The sequence below is a fragment of the Cimex lectularius genome, unplaced genomic scaffold (genome assembly GCF_000648675.2).
Source record: "Cimex lectularius strain Harlan isolate CLEC.00 unplaced genomic scaffold, Clec_2.1 scaffold314, whole genome shotgun sequence".
NCBI lineage: Eukaryota > Metazoa > Arthropoda > Insecta > Hemiptera > Cimicidae > Cimex > Cimex lectularius.
In genome coordinates, this window is record NW_019392997.1 from 176776 (window position 1) to 203658 (window position 26883).

The window sequence follows — 26883 nt, forward strand, 5'->3', positions numbered from 1 at the left end:
ATGCAATGACACTTCATCAGTTTTAACGTTCTAATATTTTTCTCGGTTTTATTTTAGGAATCCAGTTTATCCGGCTCCTGCGCCAATGCCACCCCACGGCGGTGGATATATTCCACAGCCTGTTCCACCCCAAGGAGGTAGCTACCCTTCACAACCAGTGCCACCACATGGAGGTAGTTACTATCCACCGCCACCGCCACCACAAGGTGGCGGTTATTTCCCACCGCCAGTACCACCCCACAGTGGTGGCTACCCACCCCAACCGAATCCGCCGCCTAATACTGTCATCCATCACCATTACGTCAAAGACAAGAAAAAGAAAGGCGGTGCTAGTGCAGTCACAGCCATCCTACCTCTGGTCATAGGGCTGGCTTGGGCCACTTATCAACTCTAGGTCATCTTAATTCTCATGTTTTTCATTTTATTTATATTATATGATCATCTACGGTTATTTGTGTTATACTGTGACAGAAAGTTCTTTTTTTTCATAATTTTTATAAAGTGCATTTGTATATATTACAGTATATAACTATATTTGAAATGTTCATACAGAAAAAATAAAATAAAATAAAACCGTTTAGGCGAAGTAATATTTATTTGATGGACAGAGGATGTTTGAAGTTCGCTACATTGTTGTTTCAACGTTTGCTGTTACATAACTTGGGTGCGATGCTGCTAATGCTACAAGCGCTGCTCCTCTTCCAGTTCCTTCAGATGATAACATTAAAGAGAATGCCTAAAAAAGACATTGTTTCATAAATCTACTATTTACGTTGAAAAAAATTATATTAACTGCAGATTTCTGTTTAGGAATGTTGCAAGTTATCTTTAAGATCAGAAGCGAAATGCTATGTCAAATAAGTTAGTGAAGGCAGTTGGAACCATAAGGGAAACAACATAGGTCACTCGAAAATTCTACAATTATTGAGTAAAGTCAACAGCCAACTACTAAGCGTTAGTTATAAAAAGGTTAAAACCCTTCGGGGAAAAAGTATGTACTTTCAGGTAGTTACTCCATGTGAGTATAACTATAGTGCGGATGATGACCATCGTAGCCTAGATTGTTTTACCAATGGCTCACTCAGTAAGGCAAGGGAAGCGGTGCTGGAATACACATACCTAAATTAGGGATCAGCATCTCCTCCCCTCTTAATAACACCTCCATTTTTCAGGCGGAAATATGGGCCATGTTTGCTGCACAACGCTTATGGATAACAAGATCAGGGGAAAAGACATTAGAATTTTTTTCTGACAGTCAGGCCAGTCTTAAGTCATTACAAATAGAGTATCAACATCTAGGCGTGGAGGAAACTGTTGAACTTATTAATAGGATTAATACCAGGTACGAGAATAGGGTAACCCTCATATGGATACCTGCTCATAAGGGGCACTATGGCAATGAAGAGGCGGATAGCCTGGCCAAAGAAGGTTCAAATACTGCGTTTGTCGGGCCACAACCGGTACTACCACACTCTATGAGCACAGCGAAAGAGAGTATTAATTGCTGGGGCATGAAACAATTCCTTAAAGAATGGAATCTGTCCCCCGGACATAGGCAATCGAAAGAATTCGTGAAGGAAAATCAAACCAAAAGAATCGAAATGGCTATTCTCTAACTCAAGGAGGGGAATTAGGAGGCTGATAGGTATCCTGACGGGACATTGCCCCTTGAGAAAACACCTCTTCATAATGGGTATTCTATCAGACCCCTTTTGCCGCTTCTGTGAAATAAAAGAAGAAACGGTACGGCACTACCTCGCAGAGTGTGATAGGTATGCCAGGCATAGATTTGAAACTTTTGAAGGAGAGGACATTGCCAAATCACTCCCCAAAATAAAATGGTCCAAAATCGTGGGGTTTGTGAACAAGTCCAAGAGGTTTATGCAGGACACGTGAGCCGACCTTTTAGGGATGGGGTACGAGTCTACCCAGGCATTTAACCCCTCGGGTCTTGGTCACCCACCGTGCATAATATATATAATGGCCAATAAGTTGGCCGTATATCACTTAATCATTATTTTGACAATGTTGCATCAACCACATTTTCATTTTTATGCGAGCAGCAGTTTGATTTGAAGGGTATTGTACATTATTTTAAAATCAAATTTAAACTTTGCACCAAGGCCCAAATGTATTTCATTCAAATAAGTTTTAAAGATACAAAAAGGATAAATCAGGAATCTAGGGGGTACAAATTATCTAAAGAATAAACCTGCCTTTATTTCAGTACAAATACAGTATATGAATCATACTATACGATTATAACTTTTAGGCACTTCAAATTTTCTTATGAGACCATGCTCTTTTATGTAACAAACAAAACAAAAATTATTTACAATCAACAATTTACATTTATCAAAGTGTAAATGATTATAACAATTTTTGTTTAAGGCACTCTTCACTTATGTACAAATTGTTTGTCATACCCAGATATATATTTATGTATTTTTATAGCAGTACAAAAATAAATATCTTTTGCTATCAAAAGACAAGATTAATTTCTATAATTTAATAATTACAACAATAATATTTAAACCACAGGGTTCTTTATAACATAATAAATTAATTTAAAATTGAAAGCAATTCATTTAAGTTTTTTTAAGTACAATAAAAACAACACATCTGTAAAGTTTTGAAATTGTAACAAAAATTTACGACTGAATTGAGGTGTTATAAAGTAGATATGGAAAAATATATTTTTTGTACAAAAAACACCTCGAAAGTAGTAAGTACACTTAAAATGACTACAGATGTGAGATGAAAGTATCAAGGATTCACACAAGTGAACCCTTAATTTCAAATCAGACGCTTGAAGCAGCTACGAGAGCAGCACCCCTGCCAGATCCGTCTTCCGAGAGCATCATATCAACCTTTTGCAAAAGAACCACCAAATAGGCATAATTAAATTTTGAATTTGAAAACAATCGGACGGAGGGAATAGGATATCGTGGATGTTTAAAAATAAATATGTATTAGCTTACATGGATCGAAGGGCTTAGAAGCTGAGTGATCTTCTCCATCATGAGGTCGTGCAAATACGGATGGAACCTGTAGAGGGACCCGTCGACGCCGACTGTCACCGAATGTAGGCCCATCTTGTTAATTAATGTTGCGATACTGGCAGAAGCCAAGTGGGCAGCACGTCTTGAAACACACTCGCACACATAACGCACATTGGCACAATCTTGGTCTGTCACATTGAACATGTGCAGTTTTCCAAGCACATTCCTGCAGTTCCTGAACGTACCCCTCTTATCACTGAAACAACAATCCATTAATTTTTATTAAAAAAAAAAAAAGCAATAAAGATTTTTATTTTATTTTGGTGGGATGCAAATAAAAAGTTTTAAAAATCTCTATCTTTCCTTACCTTTCGACTTCTGAAATAAATTCAGTAGGAAAGGATCCTTTTTCGAGTAGTTTGTCAGACACCTCTCCACCAAATATTGCTTTTGCCCGCGCGAACTTTACTAGGTAGAGTCTCACTAACTCGCCAAGGTACATTCCTGATATCATTTTCTCATGGCTGAAATTAAATTTATTTAACACAAATTCATATTTGTAATTTAAAATGGCCTTATCAATTACATCTGCTTTCCCGGGTTGATGCTCGTTTTATCGACTTCTTTGTCGAAAGAAGTCCTGATGAATTCGAGTTCGCCGTTCTCTCCAAATGCACCCCATTCTGTATTGATGAGCACAAGAGGCTTTCCCGGCTGCGATTCGAATCCAGGGACATTTTCAACCTGCTCGACGTAACAAGCATTCGTCCCAGTACCTGGAAAAGTAACGTATAGCGATAAAAATGTATTATTCGCTATGATATCTGTCGGTTTTATAATAAATACCAAGAATAACTCCAATTTTACAATTGTGGTTCTTCCAAGCACATGACATTAGTGTACCAGTTGTATCGTTTAGGACAGCTAACACATCAACATTAATCTAAAAAAAAAAAGTAGTTATATATTTAGATTCAAAGAAAAATTCAGTATATGATACGCATGTATAAATATAATTAAACCTGTGGGTGCAGTGAAAAGTGGGATAAGCTGAGAATTGTTAAAATCAAGTAATGGAAATGAAAAAAAAAAAAAAACACTTGTTGTTTACTATGCTAATGTTAAAAGAATCACGAGAGCATATTCATGGTAAATTTCATCCACGACTCATGTTTAACAAAAAAAATAAATAAATAAATAAATAAATAATAATTAAAAAAATACATATAATCTTTAAACATTTAGAAACGAATATAAAGTACAAAATTCAGATATGTTTTATGACAATTTAAAACCCCTATTTGTGTAAATGTGGCACGGCGGTTTTTTTCATTTCAAAAATGTAAATAAAAACAGAAAATTCTTGAATGTCAGCAAATCTAAATGAAGTTTTGTAGCCCTACCAGTTATTAGCAGATTGTTTCATTTTTACAAATTTAAACAGTAGTTTGAGGTAATTAGCTTTAAAACTGACTCAATTTTCAAAATTTTTACAGGAGATGCAAGAAACGATTTAGAACCATGCATTGAGATTTAGATTTTTTTTTTTTAAATTATTTTTATTCGGAAGATGGAACATCTCCAAACATTTAAGGCATAGTTTCCAATATTGTATTATTTCCAGATTGCCAAAAATTTAAATTTAAATTGTGGAGTGAGCCGGTGTAGCTAATCAATGATGGGCGTACACACTAGGAATTTATGTAGAAAAGATGATCAGGGATGAGGCCGATTTGACTGAAAATACTCAGTTCCTTCGTCAATTTGAGGAATATGCCTTGAACAGGACTATGGAATTTTACAATAATATTTTTATTTTTTTAAATTTAAGCCATGGTTGGAGAAGTACAAAATAAAACCAATTAGAATCCACAGAATTAAAATGACTCTCTTTTCTGTCAAATTGGCCTCATTCCTGTGATCACCTTTTCTACATAAATTCCTAGTCTGTAGGATGATTGCAAAAATGTTAAAAAAAAAAAACACTTTTATCATAGATAATTAAACTACCTAAAAAAAATTTATATATATATATATATATAATCTTTAAACATGATTTCCCAAAAGTTATGAGTTTAAATTAAACCAATTTTCACCGTAACCATAGATGGTTTTTCACATTATTCACCTTTGACCTTTGATATAGACTACAATAAAGGAGGATGATATCCATTCCATAAAGTGAATTTAAAAAAAATAACAAAAAATTCACTAGTTTTCGTGGCCCACTTGACCAATTAATATCTTTCAATGAATTAAGGTTTTTAGTTGAGATAAATTGAAAAATGGCATAAAGGAGGGAAAATTCAAAAGGTGGGGTTGAGATGGGAAGTTGGTGTCCGAATGGATCGAAGTCACGATAGCACAAGTGGTAGAGCAGCGGCGTATCTAGCTGAAGATCGTGGGTTCGAATCCCACTCATGACACTGACTTTTTTTATCTCAACTAAAAGCCTTAATTAATTGAAAGATATTAAAAGGTGGGGTTGAGATGGGAAGTTAGTGTCCGAGTGGATCAAGGTCATGATAGCTCAAGTGGTAGAGCAGCGGTGTTTCAAGCCAAATGCCATGGGCTCGAATCCCGCCCGTGACACTGACTTTTTTATCTCAACTAAAAACCTTAATTAATTGAAAATACAAAAAATAGTGTACTATCTCAAACAGTTCACATTCAGTTGAGTAAATGACACTGATCTTCATCTAATCTAAATTTATCTTGAAAAGTTCATTCTTCAATCAAGATTGAGGTCGTGCAAGTTAAATTAATGAACAATTTAATTTATGAGTATTATTTCATTTTATCAAATGGCAAAGAACTTTTTAAAATTATGACTAGCAAATATAAACATCTTATTAATTTAATTAATCATAATGTTAATCTAAGGACTTGGTTCAGATGAATAAGTAAGTGCTACGAGTGGGGTTCGAACCCATGTCCTGCTAAATATGCCGCACTCTACCACTTGAACTATCATGACTTCGATCCACTCGAACACCATTCCTCATCTCAACCTACAACTTTTTGAATTTTTCCCTCTTTTTGCCATATTTTCAAATGATGTAATCAGGATTTGATTCTCGGCAACTTATACAATGGCCACTTAGAAGCATAATTTATAGAAATAATTAATATGGTCAATTATGGCTGTTAAATGCATGTATGGATTAATATTATAATTAAAGAAGCAATTAATTTGCTAACCCTGTGGCCATTTCATAATTTGCTGACAATCGAATCCTGATTACATAACATTTGAAAATATGACAAAAAGAGGGAAAAATTCGAAAGATTGTAGGCTGAGATGAGGAATTGGTGTATGAAAACACGATAGCTCAAATGGTTAGAGTAGCGGCATGTAAAGCCGAAAGGTTGTGGGTTCGAATCCTGCTCATGACATTACTTTTTCATTTCAATCAAGACCTTAGAAAAAAGTATAATTAACAGAAATGATTAACACAGTCAATTATAACTGTTAAATGCATAATATATGGATTAATATCTTATTAATATTACATTTTTCTTTTTTATAGCGATTTGCAGGAGTTTGACAACATCCTCTCCTTCAACACCAGAGCAGTTAAATCCTTTAGTCCACTTCTGCAGTATCCCCTTTGTTAAACCGTGCTGCATTAGGGGGAAGCTGAAAGTGAAACCTAACGGTAGACATTTGTCCATGAGCCTTTGTTCCCTGATAAATGACTCTAAGCAGCTTGCTATGTGATCAAACAGCTGAAACAAATCAATCATTCAGTTTTCATTTTGTTTTTTAAAACAACTTGTACATACATCTTCTCCAGGACCGGTCATTGTGGCCTGTGGTATCACGTAACTCTTCGACTGCATGTCAAAGTGGCGCCCATTCAGGGTGATCAGTAACACTCTGAAATTTGTGCCACCGAGGTCCAATGCAAGGAACTGTCCGCTTTCTGTCAGACCGAACCAAATTAATTTTTTACAGAAGAAAATCATAAATTAAAACAATCACCTTGCCCAGTGGGTAAATCCTGGACATACGTATTATGGCATTTTACGGAGGATTTGTCTCGTGTTTTTGAGTTAAGGCCTAACAACATCTGCTCGTGCAGAGCGTTCATACACTTTCTCAGCGTCTGTTCTGAAAGCACCATATCTTTGCAAGCATCCCTGATCTGAAACATTATTAAAATCTTGTTACTTATGGCAAAAGACATCAACTTTAATTATTTATTTACTTTTTTTTCCAAATCGGGTTTATATATAAGTTATGTATTACAAATTAATAACATTGTTTATCTGTACAGACAAATGCAACCACCTTACAATATCCTGAGGTGATAAAAGTTTAAACCTCGGAAGAAAATGTAAGATGAGAGATCAAGTAGATTCATTTTACACTTCGCTAAGGGCATATCGGCGAAGCTGTAATCATTTTTAAAAAGGAAGAATCTCTAGGGATGGTTAGGGTTTTATATATATGTAGGGAATTAAAGGTCTCCCACAAATAAAAAGATAAAGATTTAAAGTTTATTGGTAAAGAACACATAAACAAAAGTAAAAGGATAACTAGTTAACATTAAAATACATTAGCGTAAAAAGAAACGTGTTCGTAGGACCGCGTGGTGGTAACAACTAAAACTGTCAGCTGGGGTCCAGATAGAGGGGAGAGACAGAGTTCCCGCCATGTAGGGCCTCCGTTGACGTAGTGGCGGTGAACATCCTACATTTATATATATATATATATTAAAATTCATATAAGATGGGCTTTCAAATTCACCTACCCACAGGAGCCATAGATAACACCAGAAAGGTAGGGGCACAATGGAAATTGAACCGCAAGACCAAGTGGCCCCTAAATTGATTGATTCACAATAAATCAGTAACTTTTCAAAAATTTGATTCATCATTTGACTTTCACCAAAAAGACTGGTTAATTTGATAAACAAATTCAAGGCCAGTTTTCATCTCTCAGCTATTGTACTGTTGGACAGAAATGTTTAAACAATTTGTGGTGTGTGTTTCAGATAAGCATTTGATTCTTTTGATGGGTGGGCGTTATTTTTCAAATTATCGAATTTATTAATAGTCGAACTTTAATTGAAACAAACGTTACCTTGAAAGTCAATTGTTTGCCTAAGCTAATATTAAATTTGTCTTTTTCTTTCTTGTTAATTTTTTTTTTCTTCATGGCCATTCTTTATTGTTTTACTCTTAAATGACTATGTACATATCAGCATCGATACATCTTTTAAAATTTGGTCGATCAAAAATAATATGATTAAAACAAAACAGTTTTGACAATAATACTGGTTGGACAAAAACCGCCCTTTGAACTTATAATCAAAATTGCTATAGTAACAAGTTTATTGACAAAGATTTAAATCAGTTTATGTTATGAATGAGTGGCCATTAGAAAGCAATTATACACTCAAAGGCAAAAAAAACCTGGACACTCGTATTTTGTTGTTCATTTTGAACTATATGTACATATTATTATCATTATATTAATTAAAACATATTTAATTTTTTTTTTTAATTCATGAGTTTTAATAAAAATTATGTAAATATAATGGTTTGAAAGAAAATTCACCAAAACATTGGAAAAACATTAAGATAGATTCAAATTTAACTAACAATATATTCGATCCACTATATGATTTACCGGTGTTTAACAATCATAAATAAATTTTTGTAATATTGTTGTATTATGTTTATGTTTTTTATTATGTTCTTTCCAATGTAAGGTCTAGTAATAGCATATGTTTTTTGGAGTGAACACAGAGAGTAGTATGTAGAAGAAGCTCGACCAAAATCTCGATGTGTTCTGCTTGACGAATGAAAAACATGGAAGAACACTAAAACTGAGGGGCCTCTACTGGCTCTTCAAACTTGGAGGTGAACTTCTGTTCCTCAACTCTACCCCCTTTACACGCTGCCAGAGAGAATCATAAATAAATTTTTGTAATATTAAAACATGAATTTATGATCTCGATTAATTTGGTTTACATTCAAATAAATGGCAGAATTTATTTATCCGATACAGAAATGTGCTCTCTGTGCAATTCAAGTGAAAAGGAAACCGTTTTTGGCTAAATGTACAAGCTGTCCAAGACGTGTGGTTCATATTTGAGTAGTGCTCTCTTGGAAGAACGCCTAGTCAAACTTTAATACGAGCCAAGCATGTACCTAACAAAATTCGTTTGTCATGCCTGGTTTTACCATTTGGAAATGGTTCAAGATTTAATTTTTGATTTATTTGAAGAAATTTTTACTAAATTTCTACTAATTGTAAATTTATCTTCTTCTGAGTTCACCAGATTATTTTATTTGTTTTCTTTTTGGTTTTTGCTATCTTTTTCTTTCTGATTATATTTAAAAAAAGAGACTATTATTAGAGTTTATTGGCTATTTCATTATTTTTTATCAAAATTTCATCAGTAATCTCAATTACAAGCAGACGGATTTCCATTACTGTAAATACTTGTTTTTTAAAAGGGTATGTTTTGTTATTTATATCATTTGTCAAATAAAGTATCATTATTATTATTTATAGTTAATTAATTAAATGTGTTTTTTGTTATATATGGTGCATTTTCCTTGTTCTTTTATAATAATAATAATAATAATATATTAGATTTTGTGATCCGATTGACGAAATAACTTCTTTCAATTAATTAATCTTTATGTAATGTATTGGTTGAGATAAAAACGTCCCCAAATTGTTATTATTATTATAAATTGTCATAATACTACTTATAAAAATTAAATGGTCTTTGACCATGGTTATGACATTCATTTGAACGTAATTTATATACTAAATGAAAAAATGGTTGATTGATGGAACAGAGTAGGAATAACAAAAGGAAATAAATTATTGATGATCAAAATGCTAAATAATATGACATAAATTTGAGAAGGAAACCGATTTTCATTAGTACACTTGCATATAAATGTACCTTTCAACTAAACATATTCTTTAATTTTTACTTCTCGTTTTTATTTTATTTTTTAATTAGTGAGATATTTTTTTAAACTCGTATTTGGTGAGTTATTAATCAGACAACTTTTATTGAAAGTGTCAAAAAAGGTTTTGCATATGTCAGTTCATTATTATATATGATAAATATATAAATAATAAATTATAAGCTTAAGTTTATTTATCAAATTGTCTTCCGATTGAATTCGGCTTTGAATAATACGAATTGACAATATTGACCACACCTGCAATAAATAAAACAGAAAAAAAATGCCCATTGTTCATTTTTGTTCTAGGAAAAAAACTGTGTAAACAAATTTGGCACTATTCGTTATAAATTTATAACATCTATAATTAAATATGGTTTATTAACAGACTCATTCGTTTCAAATTTGAAAAAAAAAATGGCTCAGTTTTATGCAAATTTGGGCTTAAGTCTGCAAAAAGTTTCGTCCACGAATTCGACGTTGTAATGGAGAAATCTGACAGTTGGCAAAAAGATTTTTTATATATTCATATGCTTTAATTGCTTTAATAACAAATTATACTTTAGTTTTTGTAAAAAAAAATAAATAAATAAATAAAAATAAATAAAATAAACAAGTGGCAAAAACGAAAATATTGGTAACGATATGTGATGGAAAAATTGACTGTGAATCACCGAGATAACTAGCGACGATTTATTCAGCTCTTTTCCCGATATCTACACAATTTTTAACGTATGTTTTATATTGAAATTACACCTCATTTATGGTTAATAAAAGAAAATAATGTTAAAATAAATCTACTATAATTTTGTTATTATTAATTTAATTAAAACATTCTCAAAATCGAAAGATGTATATTACAGCAGGCCTAAAATTAATGTGTAACCCCCCCCCACCCTATGCAGAAACAAAATTACTTATAAATTATGAATGATGGAGTGAGTGTGGAGTTCAATCCTTTAATTAAAAAGATGGTTTCTACTCACATTAAGACACTTAATGTGTCATTAATGTTACTTAATGTGAGTAGGAACCATCTTTTCTTTTTTTTTAAAAAAAGGACAAAATTACTTTTTAGGTATAATTAATATTGATTTTTTTTCTTCTTTTTTTTAAACTTAAATGACAAGCTTTAACTAAATAATTTTTTTTTCGATTTTAAATTTATTAATTGCTCATCATTAATTTTATAAATCGTGAAAAAATGGTAAGGTTTGTTTCTGTTTAATTTTAAATTTTTTTGTGGGTGAATTTATGTTTTGTTCTTATTTATGTTGTGTTTTTATTCAATTTTATATTTTAACTATTTACTTAAAACTAAAAATTTTTATTTTTGCCATTTCACAGGTGGGAAAATAATTAATTTTTCATCCCAATTTTGTTAAATCGGCGTGTCGGATGAACGTCGAGAAAAAAATTCGCTGGGCTTACATGTGAGTTGGGTTCTTCGACGTCTGCGAAGGGGGCCATCTCAGGGAAACTGCGCTCCTCTGTCGGTCGGTGTCTTTCCCAGTGACGGAGGGTCGAATGGAATGGGTAGGATCAAGGCGGAAAAACGAAGAAAGGTAGAGATTGCCGATCACACCAACGGGTGGAGGGTGGAGACAAGCCCCCACCATAATGGGACAAGCCTCCAACAAACCTTCTCCCACCTCTTGGAGGGCACAGGGTATGACGTCGCTCGCGTCTTCCTGAATGACACGGTTGCGAAACTCCTCCATCTACACCCAGAAGCCTTGGGCATTTTTTCTTTTTTTTCGGGCAAAGGACAAATAGACTTTTTTGCATTTTAGATCACCGTGAACAAGCAGAACGAAAATTTTTTAAGTTTTTAAAACCGACTGCCAATATTGTCAAATTTTACCGACTGATGTGCATCCAAACTTGGTGTACGTTTTACACGGTTGATGATTAAAAAAACACGAAACAAACACATATCAAATTGCAGGCATTTGCAATGACTTCAAAGTGCTCTGAGAGGAAAATCTGGCCACAAACCGCTAACCCGACGACAATACTACATAAAAAGGAATATGGTTAAGGAAAGAAACCAAAAACACAGTATTGTGAAATTCAAAGGTATGCGAAGTGTTGAAGTAGATGGCCGAGGGAGGAAGACGAAGTAAGACTCCTTCATTATCGTGGCTAGTAGTAGTAGTAGTCAGTACGAAGCACTAAAGGACCATATTGTTTACAATTCCCACCAAGATTGTTAAATATTTAAAAACACCAAAAAGTCTTTCTCATGTCTAGAGCCAGCCGGATAATCCGACAACTTCCCACAGCAAACCATTATTGGAAACTATAATGGATGAAAGAAAGCCAATAGTTCTCTACTCGAATCATTTCTAAGAAGTCGTCCTTGTACTATTTAAAACTTGCTTAATCCATAGTTCGATAGTTTTTTGTTTGTTCAAGCAGTTGAAAACAAGCGAGTTAGTTTTCCTACAACAGACAGTGTATTTATCCTGGCAACACGGTGACTATCAATATGACATTTCAATTGGTACTATATACGAAATCCATTAGAGTTCGTGGTCCGATTGACTAAATAACTTCTTTTCAATGAATTGATCTTTATGTCGGGTATTGGTTGAGATAAAAAGTCAGTGTCACGAACGGGATTCGAACCCACGACCGGCTAAATACGCCGCTGCTCTACCACCTGAGCCACGGACACCAATTTCCCATCTCAACCCACGTACTATATATATATAATATCAAACTTACACTTCTATCTTGTACATTTTGAAAAGGTGGTTGAATTAGCAAAAGTTGGATTGTTTACAAGCACTTATCGTTCCTGTTTATTACATTCATATTTGCACAAAAAATTGCAATCTAATCTTGGGTTTAACAAGATCAAGGTTTGTAAACTGTTGTGGAACAATCACAAGAAATGATCTTTACCATTTTTTCTACAAAATCGGCCTGTTTAAAAAACCGGGGAGGTGTATTATTTATGATTTTCCTTCCTTTCCTTCCTCCCAGAGTCAAACGAGCATTTGAATAATTTTTATCAGTGTTTTTGTTCTTTTTTTTCCAGTTTAATCGAAGAATTACGACAGTTCTATAAAAGTTGAGCCTTGAAGAAAGTTTATTCATTCACACTTGATAGTTTAATTTAAAACTGTCAGAACAGCACAACTTTTGCTTTTAAAGACGTTATCGGTCTTGAAAGTGATGTCAATTGCAACGATTGCAGTTATTTTGTAATCTAATGCTTTTAGTGATAATTAAAAATAGCTTTTACATTAATGCAAGTTGAAATTTACCAATAAATATTAATCAACTTTATGCCTTGTAACTATAAGAAAGTATTTTTTGTTTAAGATTAAATGTCGATTATTTTTAGATCGAGACATTTTTGTACGCCTTTTGTACCAGACGTCCTTGTACGTTGACAGCTTTGCAAACCGGTAAGAACACATTCCTGCTTTTAGGTATAAAGGTGTGATGGAAAAAAGAAAACAACTAAAATACGAGTACTGTTAGGAAGCTGAGCATGACCAGGAAAACAGTAACGGGAGAACCTAAGGTCATTTATACAAATACACGGCATTGAAACTTAAAATATAGTGAAAAACTAAAGAATCAACGTTTATAATGGTGTAGATGGTATATAAAGAAATAAGAGTAAGATCCCGTCTAAAATGGCCGAAAGGAAAGTCTTCTTTCGTTACTATTCAAGGTCTTCATTTTTGGTTGGAAATCACAATAACGGAGGAAAGGACCTGCGGCTGTGGATTAGATTCGGAAGCGTTGTCAGGATGCCGCGATGGTAAAGGACGTCGATCAACGGTAACCGAGACCATTTGACTCGGGTGTCGTATCAGGGTCACAGTCCCTCACGGATTGCCTAGACGGATCGATTTTGGACGGTATCTGTTTCTACGGTCTTGACACACCTCCTGGTCGCTTCGCTATGACGCGCGGTGGTACTTGGCCTTTCACACAACTAGTTTAATTTGGTCTTTTCCGATCTACTCATTACTGAAGTTCGCGAAACGCCGAAACTCAACCGACTGGTTAATTAAACTAATCAGATTTTGAGGGGCCGCAGTAGCCGAATGGTTAAGGCGTCAGACTCTCGGCTATTAGATCCCTTGGTCGTGGGTTCGATCCCCACCGTCGCCTCTGGACTTTTTCTGACGCCTAAGGGGACCGGTGGCCGCAATTGAAAGAAATTGACACGGCACTCATCAATGAAAGGGGCGGGATCGGATCTCAGCGACCCTGAATTTAGTCCCAACCCCCTTCAAAAATGAGTTTCTTCGATTGAACGAGTTCGAAGTACAACGGGGCTCAAGTTCACATTTGTGTTGCGAGCCCTCTCCCAAAATATGGAGCCAGGGATAAAGTACAATAAGCTGTACAGCTCAGCTGCAGTACTCAGGAGGGAACTGGTATCCATTGGAAAAAAAAAAAAAAAAAAAAAAAAAAAAAAAAAAAAAAAAAAAAAAAAAAAAAAACAGATTTTTATTTAAGTACCGCAAAGCTACTGATATACTTTTCCTACTGATATACCACGACCATATACAATGACATCCTTTTATGCGCGCACTAATCAAACTAAACACAATTTCAAGAATTGGATAAAAATCGCCATCAATTGATAAAGCGTATTAAGGTATCAGTGTAGTTGTCGATTGCGTCTGTAAGAGTTAAGACGTCTTTTAGAGTCTGTTATCCCGTTGTGGATTTGGACATTATTCCGGTAAAACTAGTAAGCAGAAAGTGTTTACCTGGGATGCAATGGAGATATCGGCAGGTTTTGGGATCTTTTTGTCCTCAGAGGAATTGTTGCGACCTCGCAACATGTCGAAAAACATTCGAGCGACGAGGACCGCCGGATAATTGACGAACTTGGCGTTATTCGGATGCAAGACGGGCAGTCGGCCCAAATCCGTCTTGGACCGTCTGACCGAGGAAGATAAGCCGCACGCCGGGCGGACTTTGTTGAAAAGCTCCCTCGCCGGGCGCATCTCAGTCCTTGTGGATGTTGGGCTAGGGCGCGAACACAAAGGGTCGGCTGCCTAGCTGGATCTTCAGCCAAGTCGGTCTCGTCATATGTCCTTTGAAAACATATGTTCGGGGAATCGCTAGTCCTCAGGTATTCGAGATTTTATATTTTCATTAAAAAGGAACCACATGGAATAAACGAACTAACATCTGCTACCCATGCTGCAGTCCATTTATCTCTTTTAACTATTTATGTATCTACTGCTTATAGTTAGACTGACTGCAAGCAGAAAGACGAAATGGCTCCTCATGGTAAAATGTACAAAACTGGACGAGAAATGCTTCATTGAAATCCGTCAAATGGCAGTGAGAGTCCTTAAAGCACGAAGTAAATCGGCCCTTTCAAAGGGCAAATGTATACTATATAAAAATACCTACAAAAAAATAACACTAATAGACGAGAGTGTCAGTTAAATCGTTAATGGGTGTGGGGAATCTAACGCCTATTTTTTAATTTCTTATATGTAGGTACCCTTTTAAAATGGGCTGTAATAAAATTACATCGTAAAGAGCCAATTTTGACACGGAAAAGTGGGACGCTAATAAAATCGTGTTTTTATACCAGGTTTAAAAGCTGTATTTATTTTTGCAGAACTAGGGAAAACAGCTTTTTTTTAAAACTACATTTGACAGCTGGTCTTTTCAAAAATTGAAAATAGTTTGGAAACGATATTTTACATCTTGCGATTACTTACTTGATCGTGTATCTTAAGGGATCTGTGGTAAAGTTCCCTCTGGTGCTTATCGACGATGAGGTAGAACAAGTAACCGAGGATTCCTACAGTGCTGAACAAGACGGCTCCATCGAACGCCGAGGAATTTTGAATCCTTTCCATTCTGTAGCACACGGAGCTGGCCAGATGTTGATACACTCGAGTTCCTGCGATCGCGAGTTTTGCCCTCTGCGCGTTTGTAATTATGCCATCTTTGACTTGCAGGGTACCTCGTATGAGTGTTCTCCTAGAGGCGGGAAACCCCTCTTTACCTTCTTTGATCACATAGTACGTTCCAAGTCTGACTGTATCGTTGATGTCTTTTATTTTGACAAAGATGGTGTCTGTGGCATCCTTGAATTGGATCGCTACCACACCGGCCTTTTCGACTGCCTTTTCTTTTACCGTATTAACCTTCATCATAAAAACTCCGAAAAATTCTTTAAAAGACGCGCACGCCTGTTTGGACATCTCGGACATCTCATCGCACGTGCTGTAGAAGATGTACGAGAGTTTGTCCTTTATCACGGCCAAGGATGAGCTCACCCTGTCAGTCGCCGTCGACAAGTCGGACTTGAGCTTCTCTCTAAATCTCCTCTCGATCGAGGTCAGTTGCTTGTAATCGGCCCAAAGTGTGTTCACGAGATATATTGAATTGGACCACGCGACTTTTATCGCACATCGGACGGGAACGGAGCACATTTCGAAGAAACCGCGGATCGGAGAGCAAACCGCGAGTAGCCAGTGTTTGAAATTGATATCCTGGGGGGATTTAATCAGGCAGGGCAGTCGTCTAACGGCTAGTACGAGGTTCTCTTTGCCTTCGTTCAATCCGTCTACGAACCTCTGTACAGCGTCGACTATCGATCGGATGCATATCTTCTTCGCGATGTTCAAGAAGAGATTCCTCACGACGACGGTCAAAGTCAGCAGAATGGTTATGAACCAGACTATGTTGTTCGCAAACGCCTTCATGAGGTGTCTCAAAATACGAACAAAATATTTGAGTATCACCTTGACCGGAAGCTGCAGATACTTCACGAGGGTGCATCCTCGTTTTAACTTCGACATCTTTACGCTACGATTTTTCTTCTTTACCCTTGAATCCGACCCCTGCCTGCCTTGTTCGTCTTTGAAGTGAGTGTGCACAGTAGTCTTAACTCATGTTTTGATTTTTAGGTGGAAAAATAAAATTTAAACATATTTGTTTTGTCACACATGATTCATTTCCGCGGGGTAACCGGAGTCAGCCGATATGACCTCGGATTGTGCCGAGCCCAAACTGGCGCCGGACAACCTTCCATCCCATCGAGTCGATCCTGTCCGAACAAAGAAATAAAGAAAGGGAGGTAGGAGGATTCGTAATCCACGGAATCCACCATTTTCTAAAGTGGCATTTTTAGCGAAAGAACGAATCAAATTAGAAGAAGGAAAAGATAAACTTAGGACGTTTTGTAGACCGGAATACCTAATTTTTGTTTTTTTCCTACTGTACAGCTCTTCCTTTAAAAATTCTCTGATACCTGTACTACTCTCAACTTTCAAGTACAGTTACTCTCACAACGGATTTATTGTTTATTAGTAAAGAAAAACTAGTTAGTCTGGCTAAATACAAGCAGTACAAGTACAGTACAAGCAAAACAAATTTATCACTGCCATATTCAATTTCATATGCCGATACCTCCATCGTGTTTGAGAAAGCGTTTGACCCAAAATAAAATTTACGTAATCTCACGTTGAACTCGCCTCCACTCTGCTATTTAACGATCAAATAATACAATTTTGAGATTACTCGTCAGGAGGAAAGGAAAAGTCGACTAGAAAATCTTAGAATTTTGTTCTTTCGATTTGTGCATTTCACTATTCGGTGACATGGTGTCACGTTTACACACTCTGGTCAGACAGAATCCCGTGAACGGCGTCACGTACGCCGAACCCCGCATGAGAAGCTGTATTTCATCATTGAACTGAGGTCATAAACCATACGAACGCGACCTGGTTTAAAGGACTTAACCGAAATGTCCATTTCAACTTTAAATAAGTCCACGAGAATGCACGTTCACCATCATCTAGATTTCTCATTTTAGAAAGAAGACATTTTGAATATTAAAACCATCAAGAAGAGATCAATTTGTATCGGTTTATAGTTCCGATGTAAATTATTGTTTAGAATGGAAACAGTTGCCTTCAACAATCACTTTCTAATAATAGTTAACGTTGTCGCAAACATTCCGGGGTTTTAAGATTTAAGAGAATTTATTTCCAGGAGACTCGGAAGTGATTGTTTCTGTCAAATAAATAACTATAGTTTTGATTTCTTTTTTAAACGCGGTTTTCGAAATTAGGCCAAGTGACAAAATTGAATGGACTAGTTGCCCATCGTGCAATAATTATCTTGTTTTGTCCCTGCACTTCTGAACCTAAACCAAGAAAATGCACCATGCGTCTTTATCTTCGATGTTTATTCTACGAGGATGGTTAGAAACGCAAATATGGATAAAAATAAATTATTGTTGTTTCTGAACAAAATCAAAGTAGACGAGTTACCGTTATAAATATAGGCAACAAATATACACTTGTGTCCACTTTCTACTTCTGTAATTTCGTTATGATTTACAAGAACATTCTGTTATATATATGGTTGAGAATGGTCTGGGCAACGGTTATTGCGTCAATGTTGGCATCACAACATATACATAACAAAATAGTAAATTTGAGCAAAAAATGAAACAAATCTTACGTAAAGTTTAAAGAAACATATCATTTGGAAAAATAGAAATTCATAAGCGACGATTCGATAACAATTTCACAATGTTCGTACAAAACACGACGCTTTACTTTTTGTCTTCTGAACATTTCGACGACCAAAATTATTTCTTGATAGGTTAAAAAATAAAATCGTGGCCTGTGACAAAGGCTGTTTGCAAATAAATGCTAATAAAGAATACAGATAAGTCAAGGTCTTCAAAGTAAGCTTCGTGTGGAAAACCTGTTTCCAGATCCAAATTTTTTTTGGTTAGGGAAAACGAAAAAAGAAACCGAGAAGAATCATCGTGAAGTTTATTTCTTACCCAACAACTGTAATGTATTTGTCTGATTCGTGCAGAATGGGTCATATTGCTTTTAATTTTATTAGTTTTTAGTTCCATCAGGTTTTCTTTATTTATGGAAGTCACCTTGTTATCATCACATCTGCCTTTGTTATTCTATTTTGCTTTAATGAAGTCTGATGATGCTCACAAGGTGAGTGAAAGGCGTTTTCCATAAATAAAGTAAATCTGCTGGAACTAAAAGCTTTTTGAATTGACCTAAACGTAATATGACCCATGACGAATCAACAAACACATTACAGCTGTTTAAGCTTTTTGTATTTACCTTGTAGGATGAGGTTCCATAGCAAATAGTGCCTACTTTAAAATGAATATTAAGTAGGTCGTATTTAAATATGTGAAGTAGATTAAAAAAAAAGTATTTTAACTGAGGCCCCGGTTTAACGTCATTAGACGAGATAACGCAACATGCAACGTCATCGCCCCAGTGCACACATGTCATCGTCAAAATTGGGTCAATTACGAATCGTAAATGTTTCAAATTCAATTTATTCGGGAAATTGAGTGAGTCGTGTAGGTAAAAAGTGTCGAGGTTGACAATAAATGATAAATGGTTTACCTCTCGGGTCGGCTGGGTTTCGGTCAGGTCGTTGTCGTCTTTGACGGGTTGGTCGGAGGAGCAGAGGCAAAATTTGGTGATTATGTCCGTTTTGGGCCTCATGTCGACGAAAACAATGCTGGTATGCGACTGAGACCTGCCCTAGGTTGAATGAAGTCTTAGGGTCTGTAGCGTAGGGGCGAATAGCCTGTGAACGGGTGGGGAGGGGCTCGCCTTCGGATCGACCAATCTGCCCCGAGGACGTCACCGCTCGATGCCATTCACGTACGGTCGGATGCCTGTGGGTCCGTGAGGCCCCGCTTTCATCGAAAACTCTCCGGAGAATCTCACTGTGAGGACGGTAGCGGAAACAACAGCAGACGGAACTACACGTGTGCGTAATCTGGCGCAACTGGGACGCCACTGCGCCGGCCCATGCCACGTAGCACTAGGCGCCCGGCCGTTAATCCGTCTGGGGGGGCTCGTCACCACTAGACAGATCGATCACCTGCCTTGCCCGGATTAATGAAAATAAATAGGAAGATGTGACTTATTTCGCGATTTACGATTACATCTCTGGTTAAAAGGGTCCAAGTCTAAACATTTTTCTGCCTATGAGTCCTTAATTTGTCCAAATTTAGCTCGTCCTTCTCTCTGCACATTAATATCCTATTCTGACATGTTATGAAATAAACAAATCCCGATTTAACCACAAATATATATTTAATATAATTTGTAAATTATTAATTATGTAACTAATAAACTAATCAAAACTGGATCAGCTCATGGGAAAAATACACTGACAGGCAAAACATTCAGCCCAATTAATTTTTTTTTTCATTTTCTCGATTAAAGAAAATTTTGTCCTTAATTTGTCTTATTGTTTTTACCAATTAATATTTGTTTATGCTATGTTTTAAATTGGGAATATAAATTAGAGATAAACTCACTTAATCCTTAATAATTAATTAAGGTTTTTAGCTGAGATGAAAAAAAACCTTAATTAATTGTAATGTTTAATTGGTCAAGCGGACCACGAAATTAGTGAATTTAATCCTTAATCCAAAACAAGGATAAAGGATTTTTCAATGTTTAATGTTTACGTTGTTTTTTTTTTTTTTTCGAGGGTTCGCAACAGCAGAGGTTATATCAACCCTCGGGGTGCCGGTGTTTTCGAAAAAAGCCCATTTGTTAGTATGTTGGGTTCGAATGTAGGGCCGCTGGATTCGAACCCGGGACCTTTCCCTTACAGTGATGAGCTCCGTGTCAACGCCTAAACCGTTGCGGCCACCGACCCCCCCTTTACGTAATTTAAAATGTTTATTCAGTCTCATTTGAATCCTGAAGCAATAAACTGTTTAATTTTCATCTTTGTTTTCTTAATTTCAAATTTTTAAACATAAAAATGCCACTTAGTGATGAGGATGTGCGTGGTGTGGCACTTATTGATGATGGGCGTTCCTATTGCCATCGGAGACGCCGTTTACCCAAGCGAATAAAGGTCGTTGGCAAAAAATGAAACAGGTGTTTTTCTAAACTATCTCATTATTGACCGCTCCTCACGACTTGAACAGATTATTGTACCAAAGGTTCTACCAATTGTAATACACTGTTGGGTAAAATTAACTCACCAACCTTAAATTTTAATGCATACCGAGTATTTCCACCCTTGGCACGAATCAAATCCGTTAAATGCCTTTGCATTCCCTGGAAAAGATTTCTGATAAAAGCCTGAGGAATTCTTGCCCATCCATCAAGAATGGCCGTTTCCAATTCTTCAAGGGTGCTCGGACCTGGGTTTAGCCGTCGTACTCGACGCGTAAGTTGGTCCCAGATGTTTTCAATTGAGTTCAAATCTTTCGAGGTGGCCACACCAAGAACATTCCAACTTCCATCAGGTAGTCATCCACAATACGTGTTCTATGTGGCCTGGCATCTTCCTGCGTGAACAAGAATCTCTAACCGCTGTGGGGAGGGGGGCAAGTGGCACTTCATGTTCTTCGATTATGTCTTGTAAGTACCTCAGTGAAGTTAGAGATCTTCCTAAGAACCAATTCGGTGCCGCCGTCCAAGGAAATGCCATCCTACAGCATCAATGATCCGCCACGGAATGCCATCTGAAGCACCACGGGGCGTACCTTTTTCTTGAGCGCTTCCATATGAAATTACGCCCATCTGAAGATTTGAGGCAGACTCCCACCTCATCTGCATAAAGAACCCAATTTTCCAATATCCAATTAGCACGTTCCTGTGCGAATTAAAACCAATTTCCTGGCTGTAGTAAAAAGAGGTCTACGAGCCGGATTCCCGGCCCTGAGGTTATTTTCCTTGAGCCTTCTAAGTACAGTTCTGGAGGAAATTGAAACATTTCAGACTTCTCTTATCTCATTTCTCGTAATGCTAAAGTTTCGTACTGCCTGATAACAGATGAATCCATGGTCTGTAGACCTAGGTGGACCTGTTGACGCCATCTAGTGTGATGTCTGTTTTTTCTGATGCGAAGAACCCTTTCTATTGTAGAATAGAATGATCGGATCTATGGCGATCCGAGCTGGCTATATCCTTCCTATAATAATGTTATGTCTCTGAAATGTCTGACTGGAGCCATTGAAAATGGTTTAAGATTAAGAATTACTATAAAATGAAATTAGCGAAGACAATGATCAACTAAAGCGAACTTTAGGCGTAGCAGAATGGAAGGGCATAATGATACTTTTTGTACAAATGGGATTGATATGTACAAAAGAAATAAAGCATTATTTACTCTTTATTTGACTACGATAGCTTTAACAGTTCAACTTCGATAGTTTCAAAAGGAGGTTGGGAAATTTTGCGTGGTGCGCTATGAACGAGAACTGTACCCTGGCAATATATAAGTGTTGATGATGAAACAGCATCATTTCAACTATGACTAAAAACATAAAGATGTGGAAGTGTTCTCCTAAAGAAGACTTACTTACGGGAGCATCAACACGCCTCAACTTACATCAATCAGAGGATTGTATCCAGTGCCCGAACTGCAATAATTTTTTTTCGTTTTCCTTTTTCATATTTTTCATTTTTCTTATTTCATGTTTACTTTCCAAGTTCCTTTTTACTTTGCTTTAATAAATGTCTATACATAGTAATTTAATGTTTTATTATTCTGAAATCGTGAGATGCGGTCTGGTGTGATGTAGGTTTCAGGAAAAACACTATCTTTATCGTGCCAACGTTTCGATCTTTATTGAGATCATCTTCAGGGCTCAAAGTGTTTGTCTTCTGTGTAATTGTGCCATTCTTGCGTGTCGTGTTGAGAGTGCCCAATGTTTATGTTTTATTATCAAATTTTTTTATTAAATAAATAATTTTACATTCTTATTTGTTTAACTGCACAATTTTGTCCAAAATAAAGCATTTGTTTATGAAGCCATTATTACCCTTGAATTGTATTTGTTTGCTCCAAAATCAGTATAAATGTGGGTTCAGGAGCGTCGGTGGCCGCAACGGTTTAGTCGTAATGTAAGGTAAAGGTCCCGGGTTCGAATCCAACGGCCCTGCCTTTGAACCCGACATACAAATGGGCTTCTTTTTCAAAAACACCGGCACCCCGAGGGTTGATATAATCTCTGCTGTTGCGAACCCTCGTAAAAAAATTACGTAAACATTAAAGATTGAAAAATCCTTTATCCTTGTTTTGGATTAAGGATTAAGTGAGTTTATCTCTAATTTATATTCCCAATTTAAAACATAGCATAAACAAATATTAATTGGCAAAAACAATGAGACAAATTAACGACAAAATTTTCTTTAATCGAGAAAATGAAAAAAATTAATTGGGCTGAATGTTTGGCCTGTCAGTGTATTTTCCCCATGAGCTGATCCAGTTTTGATTAGGTTATTAGTTACATAAATAATAATTTACAAATTATATTAAATATATATTTGTGGTTAAATCGGGATTTGTTTATGTCATAACATGTCAGAATAGAAAATTAATGTGCACAATGTGAGGTTGATATAACCTCTGCTGTTGCGAACCCTTGGTTAAAAAAAATTAATTAATTAATTAAAAAATAACTAAATATTAATATTATAATAAATATTTAGTTTTTTAAATGACCATTTGAACAGTACAACTCCAAAAAGAGCAGCAAAGATACTTCGTTTTATGGTACTTTATTTGTTATAATGAAGTAATATAAAATAAAATAACTACAAAGTAAGCTCAGAACGGTGAATAAAAACATAAATAAGGGAACAAAAGAACGAAAAATGCGAAAATGAAAGAAGGAGAAAAAAAATTAAGGAACATGAAATTAACGCCAAAACATAAAATAAAACAAATAATAAAAAATTAAATCAAATGAGTGAGTGGATAGATCAGCCGTGTTAATTGAGTACAGGAAGGGCGCGAGTACGCTACCCTGCGGAACACCTCGAGATTCGGGTAAACGGAAGAGAAAGAAGTGACGGTCTGTAAAGTATGAATTTAGGCATCAGGAATAGGTCAAATTCAAAACGTAGATACGGACTCTCTCACAAAATTTAACGATTACTATTTCGTATGCCCAAGAGTATATGAACAGCACGATGGTCGAATACGGCAGTCTTGAGCCAGTTAGATATATGTTACTTCTTAACGCCATTTCCGCCTTGCACCTACGTTTGCACCACCTCCGCTTGTCACGAGATCTTGTCAAATGCAGCCTCGCGTCGTGTCCTGTACATCGCATAGCTAGTGGAAGAAGTCCTGAGGGAAACGAACTGCAGATTTTGACAGCGACGTATGGTGCGAGAAAGTGCATTTCTATTTAACTCCGAACTATACACCTTGACTCAAAACATGATAAGAAAGGATAATCCTAATAAAGGAGCGGAAGCCCAGAGACCTGACCTGTGTCTCGACCTCTGTCACCGAGGGCGGTCGAGTGGGGCGGAGGCACATTACCGGAAAAGGTCCGTAGGTAGGACAGGAAGACACCATGGCAGTACAAATCGAGGGCAGTGGCAATTGTGTCTGCAACGCGATGAGCCTGATGGATAGTCGAGTGGTAACTACGAAAGCCGAATTGACGATTAGGAGTAATACGGGATGGAATTTCATTGAAAAAGCGGAATGACGGTAGTTTTTCTATCTTCCCGATTATAGGGAAAAGACGTCTAAAAAAAAGTCCGACGAGGATTTCGAGATTACCAATTACATACCAACCAACTATCTCTCTTTACAATATTAGTATAGACTTATATACAGAAAATAAGCTGATGGCATTTTGTCAACGTAAATAGTTTGATAGAAAGTCGAGACGACGTACAATTGGATTCACAAGAGAGAATTTCTAGGCAAGGCTCCAAAGCTCTTTAATAGAAGTAACACACAAATCGAATTCAACAGGAATTTAATTGGTCTATTTATTTACCCTCGACGAATCGCAATCCGTCGCAAAACTGAAGATGGACACAATGGACGAGTATCGATCGTTCTGAGAAAAGCCCCGTTTGTCCCACATTATCGAATCGGAATAATATCGAAAAAAAGGGTTGAGGGGTGTTGATTTGGGTCAAGGGTTGAGGAAAGGTTTATCTCGTCAGGACTGAGGTCAAATCCCCGAGTTCAAAATATTGTAATTACGAAACTGCGCATTAGTCTGGCCTGGATAAAAGCATGAACAGACTGGACATAGGTCTGACAGATCATTAAAGTATTAACGGGCCATAACCGTTAACACATTTCGTAAAACAAACATTAAAATAATTATACAAACATTCTGACTATGATTCCTGCACGTTTATCGATATGGCCCTCTGAGGTTCTTGAAATTAATTTGGCTTAGAACAAATACAAAACTGAGATTGGCATTTTGCTTTCGTTCGAAACAGCAAAAATTATACGCTGCTTTAATTTGGTCGTTACAGACCATTTTGTTTGGTTATCCACGCTGGGTTGGACAGTTGTAGCTTTGTTATACATATAACAAGTTAATTTTTAAATTTATAATTAACAAGTTAATTGTGAGAAATATATAAAATTTGCTTGTCGTTGAAATCATTTGAAATTTTATGGGATATAGTTTCAATATACCTTAGTGTGACGTTAACTTCTTTTTTGTCACTCAACACACTTTGTGCAGAAAGTCTCTGCAGCAAAATTTGCGCTTAATACTATGTGGGTCTGGGTTCATGAAGCATGATTTGGTCACTTTATCTGCCAAATTTAAATTGTTTAATGCGGTTTGCTTTTCCATTCTCAGAAACGATGTCAAGTTTGGGGTTTTCAACCTTATGGTCAGTTGAAAACATCGTTAAGGTACTTCATCAAGCAGTTGTTTTGATTGAACCCTCTTGCACTCCGAATTACATGCTATCTATAGAAACCCGTGTTGATCCCTTATTTCAGCACACGTTAACGCATTATTTTAAATACGTACACAAAACCCTAAATCTCCAAGGTCACAGTTACACAAAAATTACAGCATAGGAGAAAATAAAAGAAAATATTTTTTGGTATGAACACTGGAGTTCCTTGTCAGAGCGATGCCATCCTTCTTTCCGATTCTCTCGGGACAATAATTCTGAATAGATGGTAGTGTTTAATGTAAGGTCTAGTGATAGCATGTGGTTTTTGGAGTGAACACTGACAACAGAGATATTTAGAAGAAGCTCGACCAAAATTTCGATGGGTTCTGCTTGACGAATGAAAAACATGGAAGATGACGAAAACTGAGGGACCTCCGCTCGTTCTTCAAACTCCGAGGTGAACTTCTGTTCGTTACCTCTACTCCATTGATAAGCTACCAGAGGGATGTAGATGTATATGTAGATGTAATAGTCGGGGTGTAATGTATTGCGCCCTTTAAGAACTATTGAATACTCCATTCTCTGCCTAAAACACACCGGTGAGTCCTATTTCATCAAGGAACATGATTAATAGGCCCGGTTTCAATGGTTTAGTCAGTTCTATGGTACATCCCAAAGCCCTTCCTCCTGCGGGCAAGTGTAGGACCGCAGTTTGTTAGTAGGTGTGTTGGTGTCTCCTCTGCCTCTTTGCAGAATTTGCATGTGCCGTCTTGTATTATTCCAATCTTCTTTAAGTGTCCATTTAGCTTGCAGTGTCCTGTTAAGTATCCTGTTCGGATTCGCAGTTTGCTCCTGCTTCCTTTGACACACTCTGTAATTTCTTCTTGAGATTCTTGGATTGCCTGTGCCCAATGAGTGAATTACATTGTTCCTTCATTTTCTTTTTTTTCCTTCTGTCTGAGATACTCATTGATAGTGTGTGTTCCTATGTCACAGAAGGGTTCGGGTCCTATCAGCGGTGTAGCAACTCCTTGCCTTGCAAGGGTGTCCGCTTTTTCGTTGCTTTCTACTCCCATGTGTCCTGGGACCCAACAGAGGCTGACATTGTTCTGCGTAACTAATATGTTTAATTTGGTTTTGCAGTTCAGCACCATTTTTGAACTAATGATATTTGAGCTTAGTGCTTTGATGGCTGCTTGGCATCTGACATGATAGTTATGTTCTTGTTTTTGAACCCTTTAGTCAAGTTGAACTGAGTATACATTTCTCGATTCTATGGACTT

General features: G+C 36.5%; 2 protein-coding genes across 6 annotated transcripts in view; one reads left to right on the plus strand and one right to left on the minus strand.

Moving 5' to 3' along the window:
• Nucleotides 1–580, plus strand: part of LOC106661785 (ribonucleoprotein RB97D-like) — a 22537-nt gene extending 21957 nt beyond the window's left edge. For all 4 annotated transcript variants that reach the window (XM_014385415.2, XM_014385417.2, XM_014385418.2 and 1 more), the window contains one exon: nucleotides 58–580. In XM_014385415.2, coding sequence (XP_014240901.1) covers nucleotides 58–394 — 337 coding nt within the window. In that variant the 3' untranslated portion in view covers nucleotides 395–580. The remainder of the gene's footprint in view (nucleotides 1–57) is intronic.
• Nucleotides 569–16878, minus strand: LOC106661784 (hexokinase type 2). Of its 2 annotated transcripts, none has more exons than XM_014385413.2 (9): nucleotides 15659–16878; nucleotides 6988–7150; nucleotides 6789–6928; nucleotides 6516–6731; nucleotides 3849–3945; nucleotides 3589–3778; nucleotides 3371–3526; nucleotides 2982–3258; nucleotides 569–736 (listed from the first exon to the last, which is right to left on the minus strand). In XM_014385413.2, exons 1-9 carry the CDS (start codon nucleotides 16745–16747, stop codon nucleotides 626–628), a joined length of 2439 nt encoding a protein of 812 aa, XP_014240899.1. In that variant the 5' UTR covers nucleotides 16748–16878; the 3' UTR covers nucleotides 569–625. The 2 variants fall into 2 exon arrangements, with proteins under 2 accessions (XP_014240899.1, XP_014240900.1); XM_014385414.2 differs by lacking the exon at nucleotides 569–736 and adding an exon at nucleotides 2201–2870.
• Nucleotides 16879–26883: the final 10005 nt, after the last annotated feature.

Bases quoted from the DNA above. Each gene is read 5' to 3' on its own strand.
- LOC106661784 (XM_014385413.2), bottom strand. From the start codon at position 16,747: ATGTCGAAGTTAAAACGAGGATGCACCCTCGTGAAGTATCTGCAGCTT. The intron at 6,732-6,788 runs GTATGTACAAGT...GATTTGTTTCAG, and splicing joins TGACCGGTCCTGGAGAAGAT to CTGTTTGATCACATAGCAAG. The intron at 3,779-3,848 runs GTATTTATTATA...TTACTTTTCCAG, and splicing joins TAAAATTGGAGTTATTCTTG to GTACTGGGACGAATGCTTGT.